The sequence below is a fragment of the Triturus cristatus genome, chromosome 5_2 (assembly GCF_964204655.1).
Source record: "Triturus cristatus chromosome 5_2, aTriCri1.1, whole genome shotgun sequence".
Lineage (NCBI taxonomy): Eukaryota > Metazoa > Chordata > Amphibia > Caudata > Salamandridae > Triturus > Triturus cristatus.
In genome coordinates, this window is record NC_140588.1 from 803,303,777 (window position 1) to 803,325,763 (window position 21,987).

Consider the following 21,987-nt stretch of genomic DNA (forward strand, 5'->3'; position numbering starts at 1 on the left):
TTATCAGTGGTTACATATTGTCGCACCGTTAAGAACAACAGAAGCAATGTTTTTCCGGTGTTTATGGATTGTTTTGCTTTTAATTATTGCTTGCTTACTGTACTGATAGCGCATGTGTATAGATAGCGTGTGTACAGGGTATATGAGGTCCAAATACATTTTTACAAATCAATCTTATTGTAGTACATCATACAATTCTTCTTTAGTGAGTCTTTGGTCATGCGCGCGCACTCTTTCCTTCCTATATAAATGTTTATTTGTGAAAAGACCCTCACAACATTGGCACTTGAGACGGCCAACGCCAAAACAGCCAGTGCTCAATTTGTTAACTCTGTCCAATGACTTAGCCTTTCATGCCAATACTGGTGCACCTGAACATTATGATTCTCTAGGACATGTTCTGCAACATAAGCATTGAATTGGGCACATATGCCCTCAGTTATTGAAGCGGTCAAAAATGAAGCAGTACTATTCAAAGTCTAGAGAAAATTCAGAAGGGATCTAGAACTTGAGAAGAGTACCTCAGTGAGGCTTCATTTACTACAAATACCATGGTTGATGAAGGGACATTTCTATGCATCATAGCAAGCCATTTCCCATAGACTGTAAAATAAAATTTCTTAAATTGCTCCCCAACATTCCTTTGCTTACCAAATGGCAAGAATTCTAACATGGAGCATGTTGCAGTGCCAAAGTCACTAAAAGTGTTGCCCAGCGTACTCTCGAGGAGACGTTTCATATCTACACCAATTACCCTGAACACTTGGTAGACAAGGGGGTTTTCAAACTCTAGTATCTTGATTATGTCCAATACAGCAGTCATGTTTTCCTGTAAAAACCTAAGCATGCAGTAGACTGTACTTTTTTTACATCACTATCAATATGTGACCAAAGATCATCTCACATTTCTTGCCTTTGGCATCATCACTAAGCAAGAATTCTGTAAACAGTCACCACATCGATAATATAACATTCAGAGCCTCTAGGACTGAGAACCACCGATCAATGTTTAACATTGACCAGGGTTGAAATAAGGAATCTTCCAGCAGTTGCTTTCTAGGTTTCAAAATAGATGCATTCAGCAACGCATCAGTCAAGAAAGACCGGGAAGCTTTCAGGTTCACCAGTGAGTACGTTAGTGAGTTCAGGTGCTAGCAGGACGCCGTATGTTTTGTATTTGTAAAAATGTATATGGGAACCCAACCGTCCTCTGGTATTTACCAGTAGCCCACTCTGAAATGGCTTTCTTTATTTCCGGGACAGCCCAGACAGCATTAGGTTCTTTCCTGAGGTGATTAAGATAAGTGTTTCAGAGCCGCAATTCCCAGCTAGCAGTCTATTTCTTGGTCTTCGTGTCACCTGTATGGGTCAAAGTGATAAAATAGGAAGATATGATTCATCTCTACCTCGGTGTCTCTAATACTCATTATCAGGCAGTTTACCAGTCCTATCTTCTTCGATGTGCGGTTTTGTCATGTATTCCCTATAGCCCAAGCATGTCAACCTTGCCATTGCTTTTGCATGTTCTTTCCTTGCTTCAACTGCTTTCTCTTTGTTCACTGTATTTCTGGGCAGTGTGTTGTCCAAGTCTCAATAGTATTGTCGTATGGGTCTCTTGGTCATGATTTATTTTCTGTCTTATCCAATGCAAGGTCCTAATACAGTCGGTGAGAATAACCTGCTGAACAATTTTGATCATAGCATTAGTCATCATACCTGAATTCTCTCCAAAGTAGGGTTGGATCTCATCATTTATCATGAGTCTGAATGCAGGTTATTCCAACACAATAGCCTGCAGTGTCCAGCTAGGGATAACAGCTCAGTGTTTCCCCCATCTTAGATCCAGCAAAGAGTGCTTTATGGTCTGATATTATACTTCCAGGATATTCTATTAGGGACAGATATAAGTAGGAAAGCAGTGCAAAAGATCTTATCTAGCTTTATATGGATATTGTGTACATGTGACTAATAAGAATACCATCTTGGGATTGTGCATTCTCCATGAATCCGTCAACCCCCAAATACTTCAAATAAGCTCCTTCTCCCAATGGTACGTGTTCTGCATCAGAGAGAGTAACAATGGCCTATAGTCATCCTAGACCATTGGCCCTTACTACAGCTTTCCATAAAGTCCCCCATTCATTCAAGGATAACTGTAAAACAGTGCAGCTGGGTTAAGTACAATGTTCAATGGATGCAAAGTTTCAAGAGCATAAAAGTATCTTACAAGCCAATCACAGACCATGGAGGAATTATGGGCATTGTTTCATCTTCCTGTTATTAATGGTGAATGTCCAAACCTTCCAGCTGTGGTATTTAGTGATCTCTATAGAGCCACTCAAGGATCTTCTGTCTTTGTTCACTTCAACTGGTGCCACTTAGTTGATCCCCACTGTCTTTGTCTTCTGGCTAGGGGTTATAGGTTCTCTTTCAAGCACAGTGATTGCAGGAAATCCTCTGACTCCAGAAACAGTGAAGATAGCTGTAGCAATCCCCAGCGCCTGAAAGTCAAGTGTCTGGCAGTATGCCACAGTTTCCTTCCCACCATTTGCTCAACACAGGGGGTCTCCTGTTTTTTTATTATAAGTTCTCTTCTCTCAGCACCTTCCCCAGGTGATACATCTATCTGCAATCAGGTAATCTTAATATAAGCCCTCGTATGGTGAAACGACCAGTTTGTTACACTCTTCCTACCATGAGAGGCGGTTGGGACTATCTCCTCTGAGGCTATGAGTCAGCTCCTGTTCTTCCAGCTACTCCTTTCCATTGCTCTTATGAAGATGCCGCCCCAGCTTTGTGATCCCACCTGATGCCCTCCTTCATGCTCAGATCGCTATGTGCTTCTGTGGTGCTTATGGACCCCAGACCTATCAGCTTCCTGGCCATTAATCACTGGCCACTGTGGAGGGTTACCTTGCGAGTGCTACCATGTTTCTGTATGTCACCCTTCATCAGTTGCACAGCAGGAGCAATGCTGGATCCCAGGCTCTTGTGATGTTGTGACTGCTGCTTTGGTGTATACCGCTGAATAGTCCTCAGTCTCTCATCACAGGTTCTGAAGGAATAGGGTCTCCCCGAGGTCTGGGCTTCTAGTTGAAGCCTCTAGTTCTAGTCCTAATATTTAGAACAACATTGGGCGGATCTCTGCAACATTACTGTCCTGTTTTGAAACAGCTCAGGGCATCTCTGGGATCCACCTCCCCAGCTGCACCACTGCATCGTTCGGTGAGCCAAAGAATCCCCAGTTGTTGCTGTCTTGGAAACAGGTTAGTGAGGTCAACAGAAGGGCCTCAGGATGTGGTAACCATGGGATGCCTAGTGGGGAGCCCCAACTCAAGCGTCCAATGCCTTTTCCTTGAAACCATCCCTGCATGCAACAACAAGTTTTTATGTTAGCTTTTCCAATTAGCCGTATCGATTGTCAACAAACTTCCAATCACTCAGTTCCATTCCCCCAGTGTTCCATTTGTTTGAGGAATATGGAGTAATATTTCTAGTGATCACACGCTTTATGCTGTGCCAAACAATATTTATATCTTGAACTGAGTTTTCTTTAAACAATATTTTAGTATTTATCTAGTAGGATAAAAGTATTGGGTAATTCAAGGCTATTGTCATGTGATTTAACTTCTCTATTCACTAGTTCATTGAAAACTAAAAATAATCTATTCAAGAGAATGGTTAGTGTGCATTCAAAAATAATAGTCTCTGGTTATTGGATTTTCCAGCGACCAAATTCAACATTGTAGGTGAAGGTAGATTCCTACATCTGGTAATAATCCCACAAAACTAACAAGTGTCAATAATTGATCCTTGATCAACCCTTGGTAGCTTGGAAGACGAGCAGTTAGGCTTAACTTAGCAGATTTGTGTAAAGCATTTACAATCACCAAAACAGTAAATAAGTAGAAGACAACAAAATTGCAACACCAATTTATAAAAATTAAGAATATTTCTGTCTTCAAAATGACATAAAAATGACAAAAATCTAATATAGGGAGCCGGAGAGCTGAATTTTTAAACATTAAATTGCAGCCTAGTGCCTAAAACCATAAAGCACCAACCGCGGCTATCTGATCGCCCTGGACCGGGTCAAATCTAAAATCTCAAGCTGACTGCAATGGAGGACGGGTCAGATACATTTCCATGTAGGTCCTGCTGAAGTTTTACCTTCTCAAGAATTGTGCCAACAGACCCATTCGCAGGGAAGATGGTCACCGGGAGCGTGTCACTGTTGGTCGTCCGTGGGGTTCCAACAGTTCTTGGTTCCTTTGGGGAAATAGGTGTCCTCTAGCGATGGCCAAAGGTTCAGAAACTCTGGATTGGCATTTGGGGTTTAGGACTCAATCTCCCACAATGCACCTGGGCAGTCCAGGAAATTCAAGTGTAGCTTGTTGGCTGGAGTAGTCCTCTCTGTGGGCTGTTGCAGGTGGCTTCTTCCAACTCTTTTCTACATGTTGCTGCTCAGGAGGTCAACTCTTTATCCTTTAAGAGAGGCATAGTCCTTTCTTGTGTAGATTCTTGAGAGTGCAACAGGTGCAAGCCTACTGTGGTGCAGTCCAAAGGTCCGGAAGGGCAGTGATTCTTCTTCAAATGTTTCAGGAAGGGATCTGAGGGACTCCTGCAGATCTTCCATATCTATTTCCCATTCTGAGTTGGCAATGGGGGGGCACCCCAAGCAATGGGGTTCATGTTGCCACCTCTGTTATGACCACTTTCTGGGAAATGTGGAATATCTTTGACCCAGAATGTATAGTTCTCCAAAATTCAAAATGGGGAAATTATCTCCTTAGAGTGCAGGTCTGGCTAGCCCAGCCCACAGATGTGGCTAACCTTTCCCTACACTCGCCTTCCAGCCCCTTGCCTAATCTAATTAGGAGGATCCTACCTTGCTGGGGATCAAGGAAGTGGGGGCTGGCCTAGGCCAGTACCTTCTGTGTTTCCACCTCTGAAGTCCAGTTTATCTCCCCGGTCCTTTTCCTGTTCCTGGCTTCTTTGGGAAGCAAATCTCCTTCCACCAAATGGCTCTATTGTTTCAGCCCCAGGCCTCTTTATACATACTCAGGGATCATCTTGACTCAGGCTGTCAGATGCTGGCCAATCAGAAGAGGCTGCTACATGGCTGTTTTAGGTAACTTCAAGATAGTACATTCTAAAGCTACTTTTCTGCAGTAGTTCTAATAAATCTGACCATAAAGTTGTTGAATTTATTGTAACTATTATTTTGATACTTTGAATTATGTTGCTAGCTACTTCCAATAGACTTTATGAAAGTTTCATAAAGCCTTCCCATGTCAGCCTATGGAGCTAGCAGCACTACAATGGGGGCAAAACAACTTTGGCTGTCTTTTTCCCACCAGGGCATATAAAACAAATTTTATAATGCTCCTTCTTTTTTTTTTAATAACAAGGCACCCTACCCTTGGGGCACCTAGGGCAGACCTTAGAGGGTGACTTATATGTAATAAAAAGTTCGTTTTGGACTTTGGAAGTACAGTTAATTCCAAATTCAAATTTGGCCACAGTTTTATTTTAGAACTTGCCTGCAAGGCAGGCCTGGCTTTGAAATGTAAAATGTAAATTGTAAATGTAAATGTAAATTGATACTTGTATAGCGCACTACTCACCCGCAAGGGTCTCAAGGCGCTTGTACGAATACCGCTGTGGAACCCATCCTGGCTTTCCCTGTGAGGCGTCCACTCCTGGGCACCCCCAAGGTGGAGGCCAGGCATCCTTAGCGTTGTGGGGGCCGTTGTGGAGATTAAGCACGTTATTGCCCAGAGTTGCAGAGTGGGACTCCATGATTGGAATGGCACCGAGGCGAGAATTTTCAGGTCCGTGGAATTTTTGAGCCCAAGACCCGCCGAGGCGGGGAATTGAACCCTGGTCCCAGGCTAGACCTCTGCATCAGGGTCTGCCGCTCTAATCATTGAGCCACACTTCTCCACAATGACAGCAGACACCACAGCAGTGCACTCCTAAGTGCATTAAATCCAGTGCGATCTCTAAACCTACATGCCATACCATATACGAGGGACTTACAGGTAGGTTATCTTAGCCAAATTTTAACCCGAAATACCAGTTAATATAGAAATAAATAAACAAACTGTAGGAAATGAAGCATGGGTTGGCGTGATCGAGGAAAAAACAATGAGGTTAGTTGTCTATGTGTCTAGAATAGTTGATCTTGAAATGCTTTTACGATACAGATTAGATATAACTAAAGCATTGTCAGTTGATAGTCCAGGGTTCTACACCAAACTCTTATGCTGAAAGCTCCCACCAAAGGAATTCTGGATGAAAGTAGTCTCCTCTCTCATTTTTTTCTATTGTTCTCAAGTCAGACTTTAAAAAAAGAAGCCTAGAATTCATGGTGGAAATTTGAACCAATAACACATAAATTAGAGAGATGTATCGTAATTTTGTAAATTATATATCTCTGAAAAATGTGTTCACAGCTACATACATCTAGCAGCATTTTAGCATATTAGTTTTTGAAAATTACTGCAGTTGAAAGGATGAAATAGTGTAAACAATTTAGACTTTTCTTTTTACAGGATCTTTCAGGGAAGTCACAGGTTGTAATTTTACATGGTAACCAACTGGCAGCAAATCACCATTATGCACTGGATTTGATCTGTCAAAGATGCAATGAACTACGGCATTTGTCAGACACTTTGACTGACGAAATCAATAGGAAGCATGCAAGACTCATGAGAACACTGGACCTGCTCATCCAGCTACAACAGGTGATGTAAAAGAGCACTCATAAATACCTAATCTGATTGTTTTTTATGCAACAAAAGAAGTTCAATGCATTTGTTCCATATCTACAATTACTCACAACCACTTATCTTTTGTTAACTTCACTGTTTTTTGTTACGTGATGGATCAGGCAGTAATGGATGGTGGCAAACCTATATTCATCTCAAAAGAAACATCAAGTTGAATATTATAATCACCAATAAATATTGTGTTCGTAAATTAGTACAAAACTGAGGGGAAAGGAATGATTTTCACTCCTTAACAGTAAAAGTATAATGACAATTTTCTAACATACACATTGTGGTTTTCTCATTACGATATGCATAGATTTGCAACTTTTTGAGGACACCAACTTCCTGTGGATAACGAATGGAAATCTTGGCAAGTTATAGATAGTTATATGCACCTTACTGGAATTCCTCTAACCACACTCACCTGGAGTAAGTCTGGTGACAAAGCATTTTGGCGTATTTTTTTCTTTTAGTTTTTTCCTCCTCAGCGATACATTTTTTCCCTATGGAAAAAACCCTTTTCTTACACACCAAATGCGACATGGCGGTTAGTGGATTGATAAGACTCCTACTTGTGCCTTTTACAGAACCTGCAAAATGCTAAAAAAAACAACCTCTCAATCTTATTGGTTTGTGGATGTTTTCTGCAATTTGCATAATTTTCCCACCCTGTAGACGAGCTGTTAAATGGAGGAAGTTTGAAGTACCATTGGTGTTAGGAAATGTCCGTAGCTCCAGGTTCTTTGATTCAGCATCTCAAAATGTACACCCAAACTTAAGTATTTTGCGCACCAAAGCTTTGTTTATATGTATGAAATTTGTGAATTAAATTTTACAATTTTAATAGTAGTTAAAAAATGTCAGTTATCAAGTGTTATATTCTCAGTGTACTTCAAAAATTGTCTACTTAATTTTCAGTATAAATGTACCTAGAGTCTGGAACATTTGATCTTCAAGTTTTTGGTAAATGGCTGACTTTTCTGAAATAGCATATATTTATGTGATGATTTCATGTGGATTATGCAAATTCATTCAACTACATGGATATCAAAATATCACTAGTTTAGTTTATATCTCTTTGACTAAAACTTTTACATTATAGTCAGATGAGTTAAAATGGCCTTCCATTGAAAAATATCTCAATTAGGTTTTTTTAGCGTTTAGCGATGTAGGACTGGGTTAAGAGAGCTGTGTGTTTTTTAAGACCTTGGATGCACCCTTTGAAGCACACTTATTGATAGTATTAAAATAAAGACTTGTGCATTTTCTTTGTCAGGCCCAAGAGTGTTGTGATGAAGGGGCCTATCTTCTCGCTAATCAGCAGATGGATAGATGTCAGAGTAAAGAAGGTGCAGAGAGAGCTTTGCAAGACATTGACAAATTCGTTGAAAATTCAAGTCTCTACCTAAACCAGGATCCCCAAGACTTGCACTATGAATTTGAATCCATTTTAACTGCTGAGCTAAAGGTAAGGATGTGGTTGCAGAAACAGCATTTAGTTATGGTGTGAAAATTGTAATAATGCAGAAGTCATGAAAATAATAATTGTTTCTTCAGGTTTTCTTGCATGGGTTGTTAATTGTATGCAATCAACCACTTGATAGTCTGTGGCACTTTGAATCTTTTGTGTGAACAGATGCTGAAAGGTTGTGCTATTCTCTGTAAATCAAATTCTCAAATCTTCCTACAGGAATCAGACCGTACACATTGGCTAATTGCCTCTGCAATTAGTACTGCTTGTAAAACTCCCCGAAGACACACCCAGTGTTAACATAACTGCATGTCGTGCTGCTGAGTCCCGCAAGCCCCACTGAGATGCATTGAGTGTTGGGAGCTATAATAAAAAATGTGCTAAGCATATTTAATTGCTAACATAAATATAATCTTATATATTTTAGTTAAAAAAAACACTACCATAACGTTTTATTGTGAAGGGCACTTCTGCTACATAAGTCTAAAATATCTACTCTACCAAAAGCCTTCATGAGTGAGCCATCACTGTTCAACGTTGCCATCCCATGAAAATCAAAACCCTAATTAGGAGATATGTATCAATTCTGTGAGCTTGCAGTAGTATCTGACTTCTGTTTCTAGTGACATTAGCAATGCAATTACTTAGTTTTTTTTCTACATCTTTCAATTCTCTGAATGCCAAAGATACTGCTACATTTCAACCATTCTGTATATTTGTGAGAACATGCACCAAACCTTTCAAACTCACACTTGCCTTCAGAAATTGGTGATTCCTCTCACCAAAATTATAAAGAGCAGGTGCCTCTGTTATATCTTTCTTCAGTCTCTGGAAATTATCTTAAAACTATTCACTCCATTAAAACAGTTCCCCTCTGTTCAGCAATCACCTCTTAAACTCAGGTTTTCAGAAAAGTGATTGGTGAATTTCAAAAATACCCCATTGCACCAGATAAAACCGGATTTCGAATAATGTTTAATTTCTGATGCCCATAGAGTTAGTATTGTCTAGTATTTTTGTTTTATCACTCTGTGTGTTGTAAATATGGTAATATAAAAAGAAAGAATATTTAATGGTTTGTCAAGATGTATTGGATACACCCATCTCTGTTCTTTGAGATGGGTGTAACGCTTGCAGAAAAGTAAAACAGGCCTCAACGACGACATTCCATGGAATCAACTTAATAACCTTAACAGATAAACGAATGGCCACCCTGCTATGACCTAGGACATGCATAGATCCATACCCCTCAAGATAAACTTCTATGAGGAGCAGTCTCGACTACATCGTGACAAACCATTACATTTTCTTACTCCCTAGCTGGAACATGAACAGGACCCTCCACCTTGTCCACCTTCCCCTACCTATCACCCAACATAGGCACTGTTAACTATCCACGCCACCATTCCCCTTGAAAATTCTCAAGGTTGGCTTGTAATTTATAAACTTTTTTGTCTGATCACAAATTCAGCAATACTTGAAATATAGGTGATGCACACGGTCAAATTAATGTTAGTATTGGCCACCTATATTCGGCACTTCTCCCTTTCTTCCGCTCAAAAACTTTATTAATGTCGCAGACAGTCTCATCCGCGTCTCTCACGTATAAAGAGTGAACTACAACTTTATCACTCTTGCGGATAGTCACAACTGCGTCTCCACATAGGAGGAACAGTAGTGTCACTGCCCCTCACCATGGCAACCGGGACTTCCACCGCGGACCATTTGCACTCGGTCACGCGGCATATTACATTGTGCCAAGCCCCCCTCACTCCACCCTATCACAACATGGCATGGGCACTCAGAAGATACAGGCAGCTCAGATGCCTTCCTCGAATCGCGCTCCAGATCCTAGTATTTTACCTATGGCACCTCTCTCCCTCCCCAGACAAACAGGGGAGCGGAGCATAGTAGGTCTCCTACAGGGATGGAACTTTGATGAAACTGTGAATACAAGGCCTCCCCCTCGTTGGTAGCATACACCCTGTCCTACCAGGGTGAGTGCCTGAATCATATAGTCATCAACTTCTGTATTCTTATTTCACAATGCTTACTCCCATAATAACAGTCAAAGAAACGGGTAACAGTGTCCATCTGTGTATGTGTGTATGACACTAAGCTGCAACAATTATTGCGTTTGGCACGAATTAAGCAGAATTACTGCTTGCATTTTTTCCATAAGTATATGGCTAAACAACAGACCCGTGAATGTGTGTCAGTGGTACAGTTTCTGACTGGTGATCACCAGACACAACCCACCTCTGGTACTCCACACATGACACCAGCCGCTCTCACGGTACTTCACTAAGGGGAACAACAACAGTGATGCTTCTTTTGCGAAGAGTAACATATGGCTTAACCACACAGAAGTCACTACTTGTCCTTTATGTGTATGTCCGATTTTTCCCCTCTTTTCTTTCAGGAAGTTCCTCGAAGAGAACAGTGCAGGTACTAGACTTGTCCCTTATATGATAATATTATATATATTTATATATATAAACGTGTTACATGGTAATTGCATGACCACTCTGCACTCACGTCTCCGGGAGAAGTGACATCTTTGCATCCCACCCTGATGAAAGCCCGGGACCATTAATAGGCCAGAGATAGGGCTGAAACATGTTGGTGTTCAGTTAGGGTCATTGGACCATCATATCCTCCAACCTTACGATAGTCTTTTTTAACCTCCCCCCCCACCCCACTAATAAAGGATACTTTAGGAGTGGGAGAGCAATTTTATCACCAAACGTTACGCCCCCATACCCAAAATCTTCACAAGTGCTCCCTGAAACTCGGTCGAGCCCACCCTGACCTTAAGGAGCCAGGGTGAGCCCGATGATGAAGCATGTCACTATTGGAGTGAGTGAGGGCTATAATAACAAAAGAGTCTCCCTCTCTTCCCCCTTACAACTCGGGGACATTACTGAATTAGTAAGATGCAGACTCTTTTCAGGTGTTCTGTTTGACTTCAGAACACCCCCTCCTGCGTCATTGGCCGTTAGTTTTTTCCCCTTTCTTTACCTCTCTTTACCTCGCCACATAGGGACCTTACCAGGTTCCAGGGGGGATATCTTTTTGTAAAACACAGTTATCCATACGGAGGATATATCCCTTCCCACCTCCCCCGGGAAGCCTCTCTACCCATGCCAAGGTCCCAACGTTTGTGAAACAGGTGCAATATTTATACCTGGTGCCATCCTTTGAAGTGGGTGAATCGTATAAGCTAACCCCACATCTGGTTCTGGAAAGTTCTTTCCTTCTTCTGCCAAGGCTCAAGACATCTGGAGTGGCAAAAGGCTAGTGTTGGGTTCCTTTGTGTCTCTTGGAAGCAAGCCCTTTGAAATGTAAATGCAGCAGGGAACAGCTCCTCCCCCAACTATCCTGGCCGGATGGCCCATTCTGCCAACATCTAGCCCCCCTCTGTCTCACTGTGTGGGAGAAATACACAAGAGCGAAGGTAAACACAGTCATGTGACCCAGGACACTTGCAGTCGGCACCAAATGGTTAGGCCAAGAAAATGCCAACTTTCCAAAAGTGGCTTTTTCTGAATTGACATAAATTATGATTTCACCATCAAAGAGGATGTTAAATTACAATTCATTTGAGTTCAAACATGGTATTCCCACCTGCTCCCAATTAAAATCACTTATTAAATGTAAAAAGATAGCCCCATATCAAATGGGAGAGATACGCCTGACAATAGTGAAAAATTAACCAGGACGTGCAAAACACATGTCCTACTTTTTGAATAAAATGCACCGTGCACTATGGGCTCTTTTGGGGTCACCTTAGGGGTGGCATATATGTATTAAAAACGAAGGTTTAGGCCTGGCAAAAGGTTCATTTTGCTAGCTTAATTGGCAATTTAAAACTGCACTAAAGTTTACAGAGACAAGCATGGACATGTTTTAGAAGGCTACTTTAGTGGGTGGCACAATGAGTGCTGTAGGCCCACGAGTAGGATTTAATTTGCAGGCCCTGGGTACATGTAGAAATATATATTGAGGACTTAATTGTAAATTAAATGTGTTTATCAGGCGCAAGCCAATTTAAGCATGTTTAAAGCACTTTAGCACTGGTTAGCAGTGGTAAAGTACACAAAGTCCTACTGGAGGGGTGAAGGCAAAACGTTTGGAGGAAGACCACATCAAGGATGTCAGGTCTAACATATATGATGAAAGCAATGATATCATTAAAGGCATGGATATACACACATTCACGTTTGAATGATATTGGGTTTAGGATGAAGTACTATAAAATGAAAAGCTCCCCCACATTTGACCTAAAAGTCACAGTCTTTGAAAAAATACCTTTTTTCCTTTCTACTTTTTACTATATCCTCAGTCGAGGTTCTTCTCAAATACTTTTTACCCATTAAATCAATTACACTTGTTTAGGCCCTGAATTAATAATAAAGAATTACAATCTTCAGATTTTCTTGAAGACTCTTGCTCATGCTCTCTTTTGTATAATTTTGCAGACTCTTTTTTCACCAGTTGGTACCAAATTAATATCAATTTGACATCAAAAATATTAATTTCCAGGCCCTACAACCGTTAATTCCTTATTTGTTGACAGTCTACCACACAAATACAGTTCTAGACCAGTTGAGTGCTGGAAGGTCCTCCACCTCACAGCCATCATTGCTGACCAACCCGTTGTAAATTCCCAACTCTGCCCTTTTTTTCTCATCATGTGTATCCACCTCCCTCTCCATAACACCCCATCTGCATGAAGTGCTTATTTTCTTTCAACCTGCTTGCCAGTTGTATCCCTTGGGCAGCACTCTCAAGTTCCAAAGTCTATTTCTTCTGCTGGGCGCTTCCTCTTCAGAGTCTCCTTTCACTTCCAATCTCCTTCACCAAAAGGGCTGCTTTGGAAGAAGTGCTGGTATTCCTCTTCCTTGCCTTCTCCTTTAATTCATTGCCGGGATCATTGACCCACAAGAGAAGTTCCTATGATGTGGTGCGTCTAGTGGAGAGCAATGCTGCAGTGTGAATCTTCTATATGCAGCTTCTTTCTAATTTATAAAACATAATGGTCACCTGTAACCACATCGTTGGAGCACCCCCTCTCTATTTAAAGAATCTTCAAGTTAGTAACTACTCAGTCACTGCTTTGTGATCACAGTTAACAACATTTGGTGTAAGCAATAAAAGGAATGCAGTTGTGTCTCTTACTAGCCATGCTATCCAGCCCTTAATATTGGAGCCATTTGTAGCCTTCTGCCTGCTAAAAGTTGAGCTCGAGGGGCTGGCTCGTTTTGAGAGTATTTGCGGTCAATGTATAACTTTTTGCTGTCAGTTTTATTACTTGCCTACTTTCTGGTCCTAGTTTAGTATGGTTATTTAAACACTAATACCATGTTTGTGAGGCTGGTTGTATTTAAAGTATTTACATTTTAGCAATTTTTATTTTTGGGACCTTATACAATGAGGTTTAATTCTTATTTTTATATATCTACAGGCTCAAATTCAAACCGTTTACATTAAACTTGAAAATGTCCGAGGTATGTTTGAGAATCGGCAGGCTTTTCTGAAAAGGCAGGCAGACAAACACGTGAGGCCAGTCCAGCTTGTTGCACCGCGACCAGAAAACCAACCGAGAGCCAGGTCTCCGTTATTCTCTCCGAAGCACGGTAAGGAATGGAATTGCATTATTACTGTAAATGATAACCAGGTAAAGAGTAATTTTGGACTATTCTGATGAGTGCTTAAAAACATCTATTCAAAGCTTCATGCTGCACGTGCACATCAGAACTCCAAGTTACTTTTTATGTTCAATTAATAAAGTTGACACCCTACATACAAGTCAGTTATCAACTTGTATATTCTCCTTTCATGAAATAGATTTCTCATATATCAAAAGGAAAAATATCTAGACCATTAAATGAGATATATTCAGTGATGTAGTCCCTGTTATAACGCCATTAAGGCGCAATTAGATGAATCTTCACAAAACTTTACGAAAGCAAAGTTCTTCCACCTCAGTTCCTTTCTGTAATGTTTTGGGGTTATCTAAAAAGTGGGGTGCTTAGAAAAAAGGGGGTTCCAAAATGCGTGTTTTGATTTGGTGTAAATCTTTTTAGTTGTTTTTAAGAAATTATGGCTCAAAAACTTTGTACATTTCATACCGCAGACCATTCATTAACGGATCAATCGCGGAGGATCTGCAGATCCCGCTGTACTCTGGTTGGTTGACCCGCAACTATTTGCAATGGATACGTGAATCCACGAGCCTGACAAGGAAAATGTGCCTGCCATTTTAGGAGTAGGAGGCTCTGCCCTTTAGTCCTAGAAAATGTTTAGAAAGAAAATATAGGACGGAACGCTGACCCCCTAGCTCATGGGGTTGGGGGGGGATCAAAAAGGAACCCCCACTGTTTTCAAAAGAAAGAATACTTTTTTTGCCATTTCATGGATCTGTGAATCGCTACGGGGCTCAGTGCGACCACTTGTAGAGTCGTCGTGAAATAGTGGATCAAGAGGAGTGCCTGGATAAAAAAATAAAGGTGGGTGGCCACCCAAACGGGTTGGCCACACAGAGGGGGAGCTAACTTGCCTTCCCGGTCCACAGCAGCATTGGCAGTGAAGGAATGTCTGCTGCCAGCTGATTTAAAAATGCTCCTGCAGGTGAGCGGACTTCTCTTTACCTGCCCAGGGATTGTGTGGGTTGGGTACTGGGCTTAGCCTTAGGCCAGGCCCTGCCTTCAGCTGCACTCTGGACTTGACCAATGGCCATGCACGGTGGGACAGTTCCCTGGGAGGGGTTGGGAACAGGGCCTGTCCGCTGGCCAAGCCGTGCGCCCTCCCCATACCATATGTGGTCGAAGGCCATGCGAGGTGGGGTGCACCTGCAGGAATTTGGACACAGGGCCTGAACACAGCACAGGACACAACATCACAATAGATGCAGTTGAGGTGGGGGGCACCCACGGGGGGTGGGCGCTCAAACCAACACCTCACATGGCTATGGACATACTATTCTAAGTTTTAAAAGAATGCTGACATTCACTGAAAAAAGACAAAGGTTGAAGTGACAGTTATAGTTAGGTATTTAAAAAACATGTAGTCATTCACTGAAAAAAACAAAGGTAAAAGGGACGTTATAGTTAGGTGAAAATGTGAGTTGAAACCATACAATTTTTAGTAAACAAAATTACTGAAATTCTCCAATTATAAGGTATCTCTAGTAACTATAACTCATGCTCTAAAGTAACAATAGCTCATGCCCTAGCCATGCACTGCTGTGGCATCCTGCTTGTGAATGGAATCTCCAAGGGCCTGTTGTGGAAGACTCAGGGACATCAAAGTCTTCCTTTTGCATGCTTTTGCTTTCATTGGGAAGGTTCTAGTACCTGCACCGTATTTTACAAGCTACTGGTGCTCATACCTCATTCGGCAAAGTCTGTGTGCTTTTCCCCTTACTTGGCACAATCTGAAGAGAGGTCTGGTGCTGGCTCGCTAAATTGCACCGGCCTGGGGCTTTCACGCGGTCTTTTTGCAAAACAGCTGTGTGCCTTGTTTTCCTGTTGCCTCTTGCCTACTTATGAGGACTTGTGGAGCTTTCCCCTTTTGAAGAGTGTGGGCAGTGGCCACGCCACAGCCCGTTGTGCAGAGCTGCGAGGTTTTCTGCCCTTGAGTGAGGGAATTGCGGCCGCTCTCCAGCTGGGCGGGTGTGCCGGGACCGGCCAGCATTGCCTAGCAGCAGCAACGCCTTCCAGGCCGCCCGAGGCACACAGAGGGAGAAGCAACCCTGCCCAGTTCCAATCGCTTATCGCGGGACAGAGCTGAGGCAGGGAACCACTGAGACCCTGCTGTTTCACCACGCGGGGGAGTCCAAGGATTCCGACTCAACGGGCTGCGGGTGAGTCTACTAGTGGATACACCAGGGATGGACCAGGCGAGGTCTCCTCACCGGCTGCAGCTGTGTTATTCTGCAGCAGCTGCCCCTCTGTGTAATCACGGCAACTGCCTCACAGGTGGGTGGGCATTGCTGGGTTTGGGTTGGAGACCGGGAGAGGGCTCTTGCGTGTCCAGGCATCTTCACCTGCAGCTGCACTGAACAATTGTGTGAAGCTGCTGCTTGCGTACCTTTGGGGGGCATTTGACAAACCGACTCAGTTAGCAAGTCGGGGTGGTAATCCACGACGGTGGTCCCGATCCTGCTCATGCTATTTGGCAGTTAATGTACCGCCTATAAAAGAAGCGGGGGCTGCATATTTTCACATACCACATGGTAATTTGTGCACAACGGTATCTAGGGAGTAGGTGTGGGGTAACTGCTACCTTTTTGGACCCTACCATTATGATGTATGCCTTTTTCTGGCCAGAACCCCAAGTATTATGTTCAGGAACTGCCTATTACGCAGGATTGTTGCTTTAATGATGTTCTCCTCTGACATGTGCAACTTACAAGTCTTGCTTCAGTGCATTACATGTATTATGACAATTGTCTCAGGGCAAAGGGATGATGGTGCATGACCTTATGTGCACCTTAATGACAAGTGCCTAGTGTTGCAGTGATTTATGTGATGTGGGCGAATGTGTTTTACATGCTACGAAGTGATTTATAGTCTTGTATGTGTTTATGTGTAATACAAAGGATATTTTTATATACCCTTGTGTGGAGTCTCTAATTGTGGTGTGCCTTGTGTGTCACTGGTGGGTGTGTGGGTTGCCTCTGTGATAAGCCGGACTGCTCTGCTAAGCTACCAAGGCGGCGAGCAGGAGTTATCTTGGGTGTGTAACTCCCTTACCCTGACTAGAGTGGTGGGTTCTGCCTTGCTGCGGTGTATACCCTAGCTGACCAGAAACCCCATTTCTAACAGGCAGTAGCTGTATTAACTGGGCCTGGGTTCGGCTGTCACCTGAGGAAACCTACCAAACCCAGACATTTCTGAAAACTAGACACCAGGAGGAGTTCAAAGTGGTTTGCTAGTGTAGATCCTACCACATTTCTTACCCACAGTGCCATGCAAATCTCCAACTTTGCATAAAATCACAAATTGTCCTTGCATTTCTGGGCATAAATGTCCAGAATTCACAGGGATCCAGAAAATTCCGACCATTCAGCATTCCCCCACTTGTCCTGATAAAAACCTGCCCCAGTTTTGTGGCTAGCCCTAGTGCCTGCGAAACTAAAGGGTCAATGGAATTCCTCTCAGGAAAAAAGTATTCATGTGGTCCAAATGCAAGTTACACTGCTCCCAGCACCACTCACTGTAGAGATAGCACGACTCTCATAGAGAACGGCTTCCACCCTGCACAAGTCTTCTGCACTTCACCTTTTAGATGTGCATTGATGCCGGTATGTTGCTTCCTGCTAGCCACTCATCTCCAGGGAAGGAAAAACAGTTTATTTCAGTGCTGAGGTACTAGGTATAAAGTGTTCTTTATTTCTGCAAAATTAGATAACAGATAAAACAGGAAGCATGAAACAGGGAGGAATGGCGACTCTTATTATCTGTTCCCAACTTAATTTTACGCCCCCATTCCACATGACTCTCCAACATTCCCCACAGATTACATCACCCAGTGAGGATACCACAGAAGGTGATAAACTCACCACTTGGAATGACAGCTAATGTAAAAAAGGACAACTTTGCATAGCCCAGCCCTAGATTCAATCGTCATGGAGCGTCAAAGAGCAGGGATAGGATTGTTATGTTAACCACATTATATTACACAATTTGGCTAACAGGTTCTACTCATTTGGATTACAAAAGTTGAAGATGTCAATTGTGGAAGTTATCACTTACCCTTTCACCATATAAAGTCATTGATTCTTTTGATCAGGTAATAATTGTATATTTTTTGATTATGTTAGGTAACATCCCAACTTCTTTTCCAACCAATGCCCGCAGACAACGATTAAGATCCCATGCCCTTTGACAAATTGATCGAACTCTATTCTATAGAGATCAATGGACACAAACTAACACGTGCACAACAGAAATCAAAGACAGAAAAATAGAAATGAATGTATTGCCATGCTCTCACTCATTCTTTTGTTATCGGCAGCTGCGGCCGGTCCATAAAGGCGAATGGGCCACCCCCCACACCTTTTTACCCTTTAGTGAGACTAGACGATACAGGTATTCATAGATTGGTAGAAAGCATTGTGAGCAGATGCACTAGAATCCCCCTTGGGTGCAAACACGATAGTAGTGTTCCAAGATAAAGATGCAGGAGTGGACGTATAGCAGCAACAACAAATGAGCCGCTTTTCATTGAAACAGTAGTTTGTGTGCTTCGACATGAAGACACCTACCTACAAGACAAACTCGGTACTGCCACAGTACAGGTATCTTTCGGCAAGTGCCTACGCTAGTAGGCACACAGGAGTATAGGCAAGGGAAAACCGAGATTAAATGGAGGGTGTATGCATTTGTGTAACCGCTATATTGTAGATTCAACAAAATCTAACTTAATACAAATACCTGAACTTTGGTGATTTTTAACACAGTTGCGATTACCTTTTTCATGCATTTTTTGTTATGTTTTTAAAAGTGTTTGATGCTACTTTTTTGCGGATATAAGATATTTTCACCTGACAAACAGGCACATAAAGGACAGTGTAACCAGATCGAATGTATGGCAGGCCAGTGGCATGTGGAGATGGTTAGGAGGCTGGCTTTCCATGACTCTGCAAGACATCTAGGTGTCATTCGGGGATTCTGTTAAAGACTTCATGACACAGTGGTAGATTCTATATACAATGAAATGTGAAGCCCTCAATATTGTTTCTCTCCAGAAACTTTTCAGCCCCAAAAAATTCCTCAGCAGTTTTTGCGGTGGTATATTACTGGTAAATAAAAAAGTAACCAGGTTTACCTTCAAATTTTCAGAGATTTGTGTTTTCTCAAAACTAAGCCTACAATTAAACGAGTAATCAGAAACATTATCAATTATAGGCTATAATTGTCAAATGGAAAAAACTATATGTATAGGTATAGTTTATGTGCTTGAATGACAAAATGTGTTTTCTTTCATCCATTGCTTAGAACTGGGCTTTCCTAATAATTCACAATTTTGATTGTGTAGTTTGATACAACATGATTCATTCATCCGCTTGGAATTCACATTTTAACATGTATTTTGCATCTTATACCTTATGTCTTATTGTGGGTTTTCTTCTAAAGGTGTGGACTTTAATTCAAGTTTGAAGTTCTCCTTTGACATTACGCTACCTGGGAAAAAAGCTACAAGAAAAACACAGGGTTCGCGTAAGGTAACATTATATCTTTTTTTCATTTTTTTTTTTTCATTAGCATGTTTCAACAATAAAAAACATACAGAGTCAACATATATGTAACTTACAGGCCATGGTACAACAACATTCTTCATCCATTGTTGATAATTTAACCATGTTACTGGGACTCTCATCATGTACAGTGCAACTGTTAATCATATTTACTCTACCTGGTATGTTTGTAAGTATTGAACCAAATGCTGCCAGTAGTCTCTAGGCTTAGAACCCAGTGGTAGTTCTTCCTCATATGTTTGCAAGGTGTCTTTGCAATACGTCAAGTCTTGAATCCATTGCTTAACCTTTGGAGCTCTCTTGCTGCCCCAGCATAACGATATTCTCCGCTTAGCCAGGAGCAACGCAACCATACAGAACTTACGCTTATTTGCCCGTATTTCAGGCAGCAGGCCCAGCCGACATGTACGCATAGTGCAAGCAATGTTTACGCCCACCATTGTCCCCACCATCTGTATCACTCTTGCCCAGTACCCAGCCACTGCATCGCAATACCATGCCAGATGTATGAAATCTGCAACTTCCGCATTACAGCGACAACATTTGGAGTCTGCCCGCAGACCATATCTATAAAGCCTCGCTGGAGTGTAGTAGGACTGGTGGAGGTATTTATAGTGTAACATACGCAGATTTCCATTCAGTGTCAACAGACCGGCAAGAGAGCAAGCAATGGCCCATTCCTCCACTGTCAGCGGATCCTCTAGGACACTACTCCATGTGCCCATCGCTTTATGTGTATTGTCTGCTATGTCTTCCTGTAGTGTTGCATATAGTCTGGATACCAGTCGCTTATCAGTGGGGGTCGTGATCAGTAACTGTAGAGTAGTCAGCTGCGGTGGCTCCGCAGGGTGTGTCGGCTATAACGCCTTCAGCGCTCCCTGTAGCCGGTGATACGTAAACTGGAATAGTAACATTTGATTACTTATGAATGACAGCTCTGCAAGTGGTTTAAAGAACCCCTGTTCGTATAAATCTCCCATGGTGTCAAAGCCCACCTGTCTGAGCAGTCCCATGCCCACTTCTTCCTGGGTAACAGATATCTCAGGGTGATGGTGTATTGGCAGCGCCGGAGCATACAGTGGCAACTTACGCGCTTTTCTACCCATAGTTCGCCAAGCATTATTCGTCGTATCAATAGTATTGATATCGTGGTTGTGCAGCGGGGGCCTCTGGTGGGTTAGGATAGCCCTTAGTGGAGTCGGGTGTGCGTCTCCTTCTTCAATCGCCGCATGCGTAAGATATGGGATTGGATGATACCAAACATGTGCATATTGCGCTTGGGCACAGAGATAATAAAGTAAAAAGTTCGGAACCCTAAACCCTCCCCGCGAGTAAGGCAGTGGGAGAGCGCGCAGTTCGATCCGGGCTTGTTTACCCGCCCAGATCAAGCGAAGAACCATAGTGGAGATCCTGCGAAAAACTGTTGGTGGAGGCTGGATCGGAATATTGTTAAATAGATACAATAATTTAGGTAGGATAACCATCTTTACTATGGCTAGTCAGTCTGCCAAGGATAATGGCAATTGAATCCAGCGCCCTATCTTTTCGTCTAATGCCCCAATCGCTCTGCCGTAATTCGTACGAATTACAAGTTCAGGGTCACGGTGATACCAGGCACCCAAATATTTTACAGGTTCCGATTGCCACTCTAATGGGTATTCCAGAGCGCACGGGCTGGTGGTGTCTGTTAGCGGTATGATCAGGGATTTAGACCAGTTTATTTTGAGGCCCGATTGCTGCCCAAATTTGATATATTCCCTCAGTAAAGGATTCAAATGGTTCTCCAGGTCACGCACATATAACATCATGTCGTCTTCATATAACGAAATATGTAAGGGTCTTTGCGGGAATTGAAGCGCCGAGTAGTGGTGTTTTTGTCTAATTTTACAAGCCAATGGCTCTAACGCTATTGCAAATACCAGGGGCGATAGCGGGCATCCCTGCCTCGTCCCCCTCGAGATACGTATAGGTTCAGATATGTATTTGTTAACCCTTATACGCGCCGTTGGCGCCGTGTATAGTAATTGTATCCCCTGAAGGAAAATAGGAGGAAACCCCATTCGCTGTAGAATTGTTTGTAAATATGGCCATTCAATAGAATCAAATGCTTTGGCAGCATCTAGCAGTGCAGCAGCTGCTTTAGTGTTGGGAGTTAGATAGTGCAATAAAGCAAATAGTGTCCTAGTGTTATGAGCTGTAGACCTGGATGGGATAAACCCTGATTGGTCCGGCAATATCGAATTGGTCATTAGTGGTTGCAACCGAGTGGCAATGAGCTTGGCCAGTATCTTGGTGTCTACATTAATTAGGGACAGTGGCCTATACGAATCACAGTATTCAGGATCTTTGTTTGGTTTCAATAGGGTGATAATCATGGCCTCTCGTAATGTTGGCGGCAGTCTCTGCTTTTCGTGGGCATCTCCATACATCTCTACCAAATGAGGTGCCAACTGATCCACAAATGTCTTATAAAA

At 42.4% G+C, this 21,987-nt stretch overlaps 1 protein-coding gene across 3 annotated transcripts in view; it reads left to right on the forward strand.

Annotated features, from left to right (window-relative positions):
• Window positions 1-21,987, forward strand: part of MCF2 (MCF.2 cell line derived transforming sequence) — an 830,978-nt gene that overhangs the window by 495,795 nt on the left and 313,196 nt on the right. For all 3 annotated transcript variants that reach the window (XM_085607961.1, XM_085607960.1, XM_085607962.1), the window contains 4 exons: window positions 6,558-6,749; window positions 8,053-8,244; window positions 13,715-13,886; window positions 19,392-19,480. In XM_085607961.1, coding sequence (XP_085464087.1) covers window positions 6,558-6,749; window positions 8,053-8,244; window positions 13,715-13,886; window positions 19,392-19,480 — 645 coding nt within the window. The remainder of the gene's footprint in view (window positions 1-6,557; window positions 6,750-8,052; window positions 8,245-13,714; window positions 13,887-19,391; window positions 19,481-21,987) is intronic.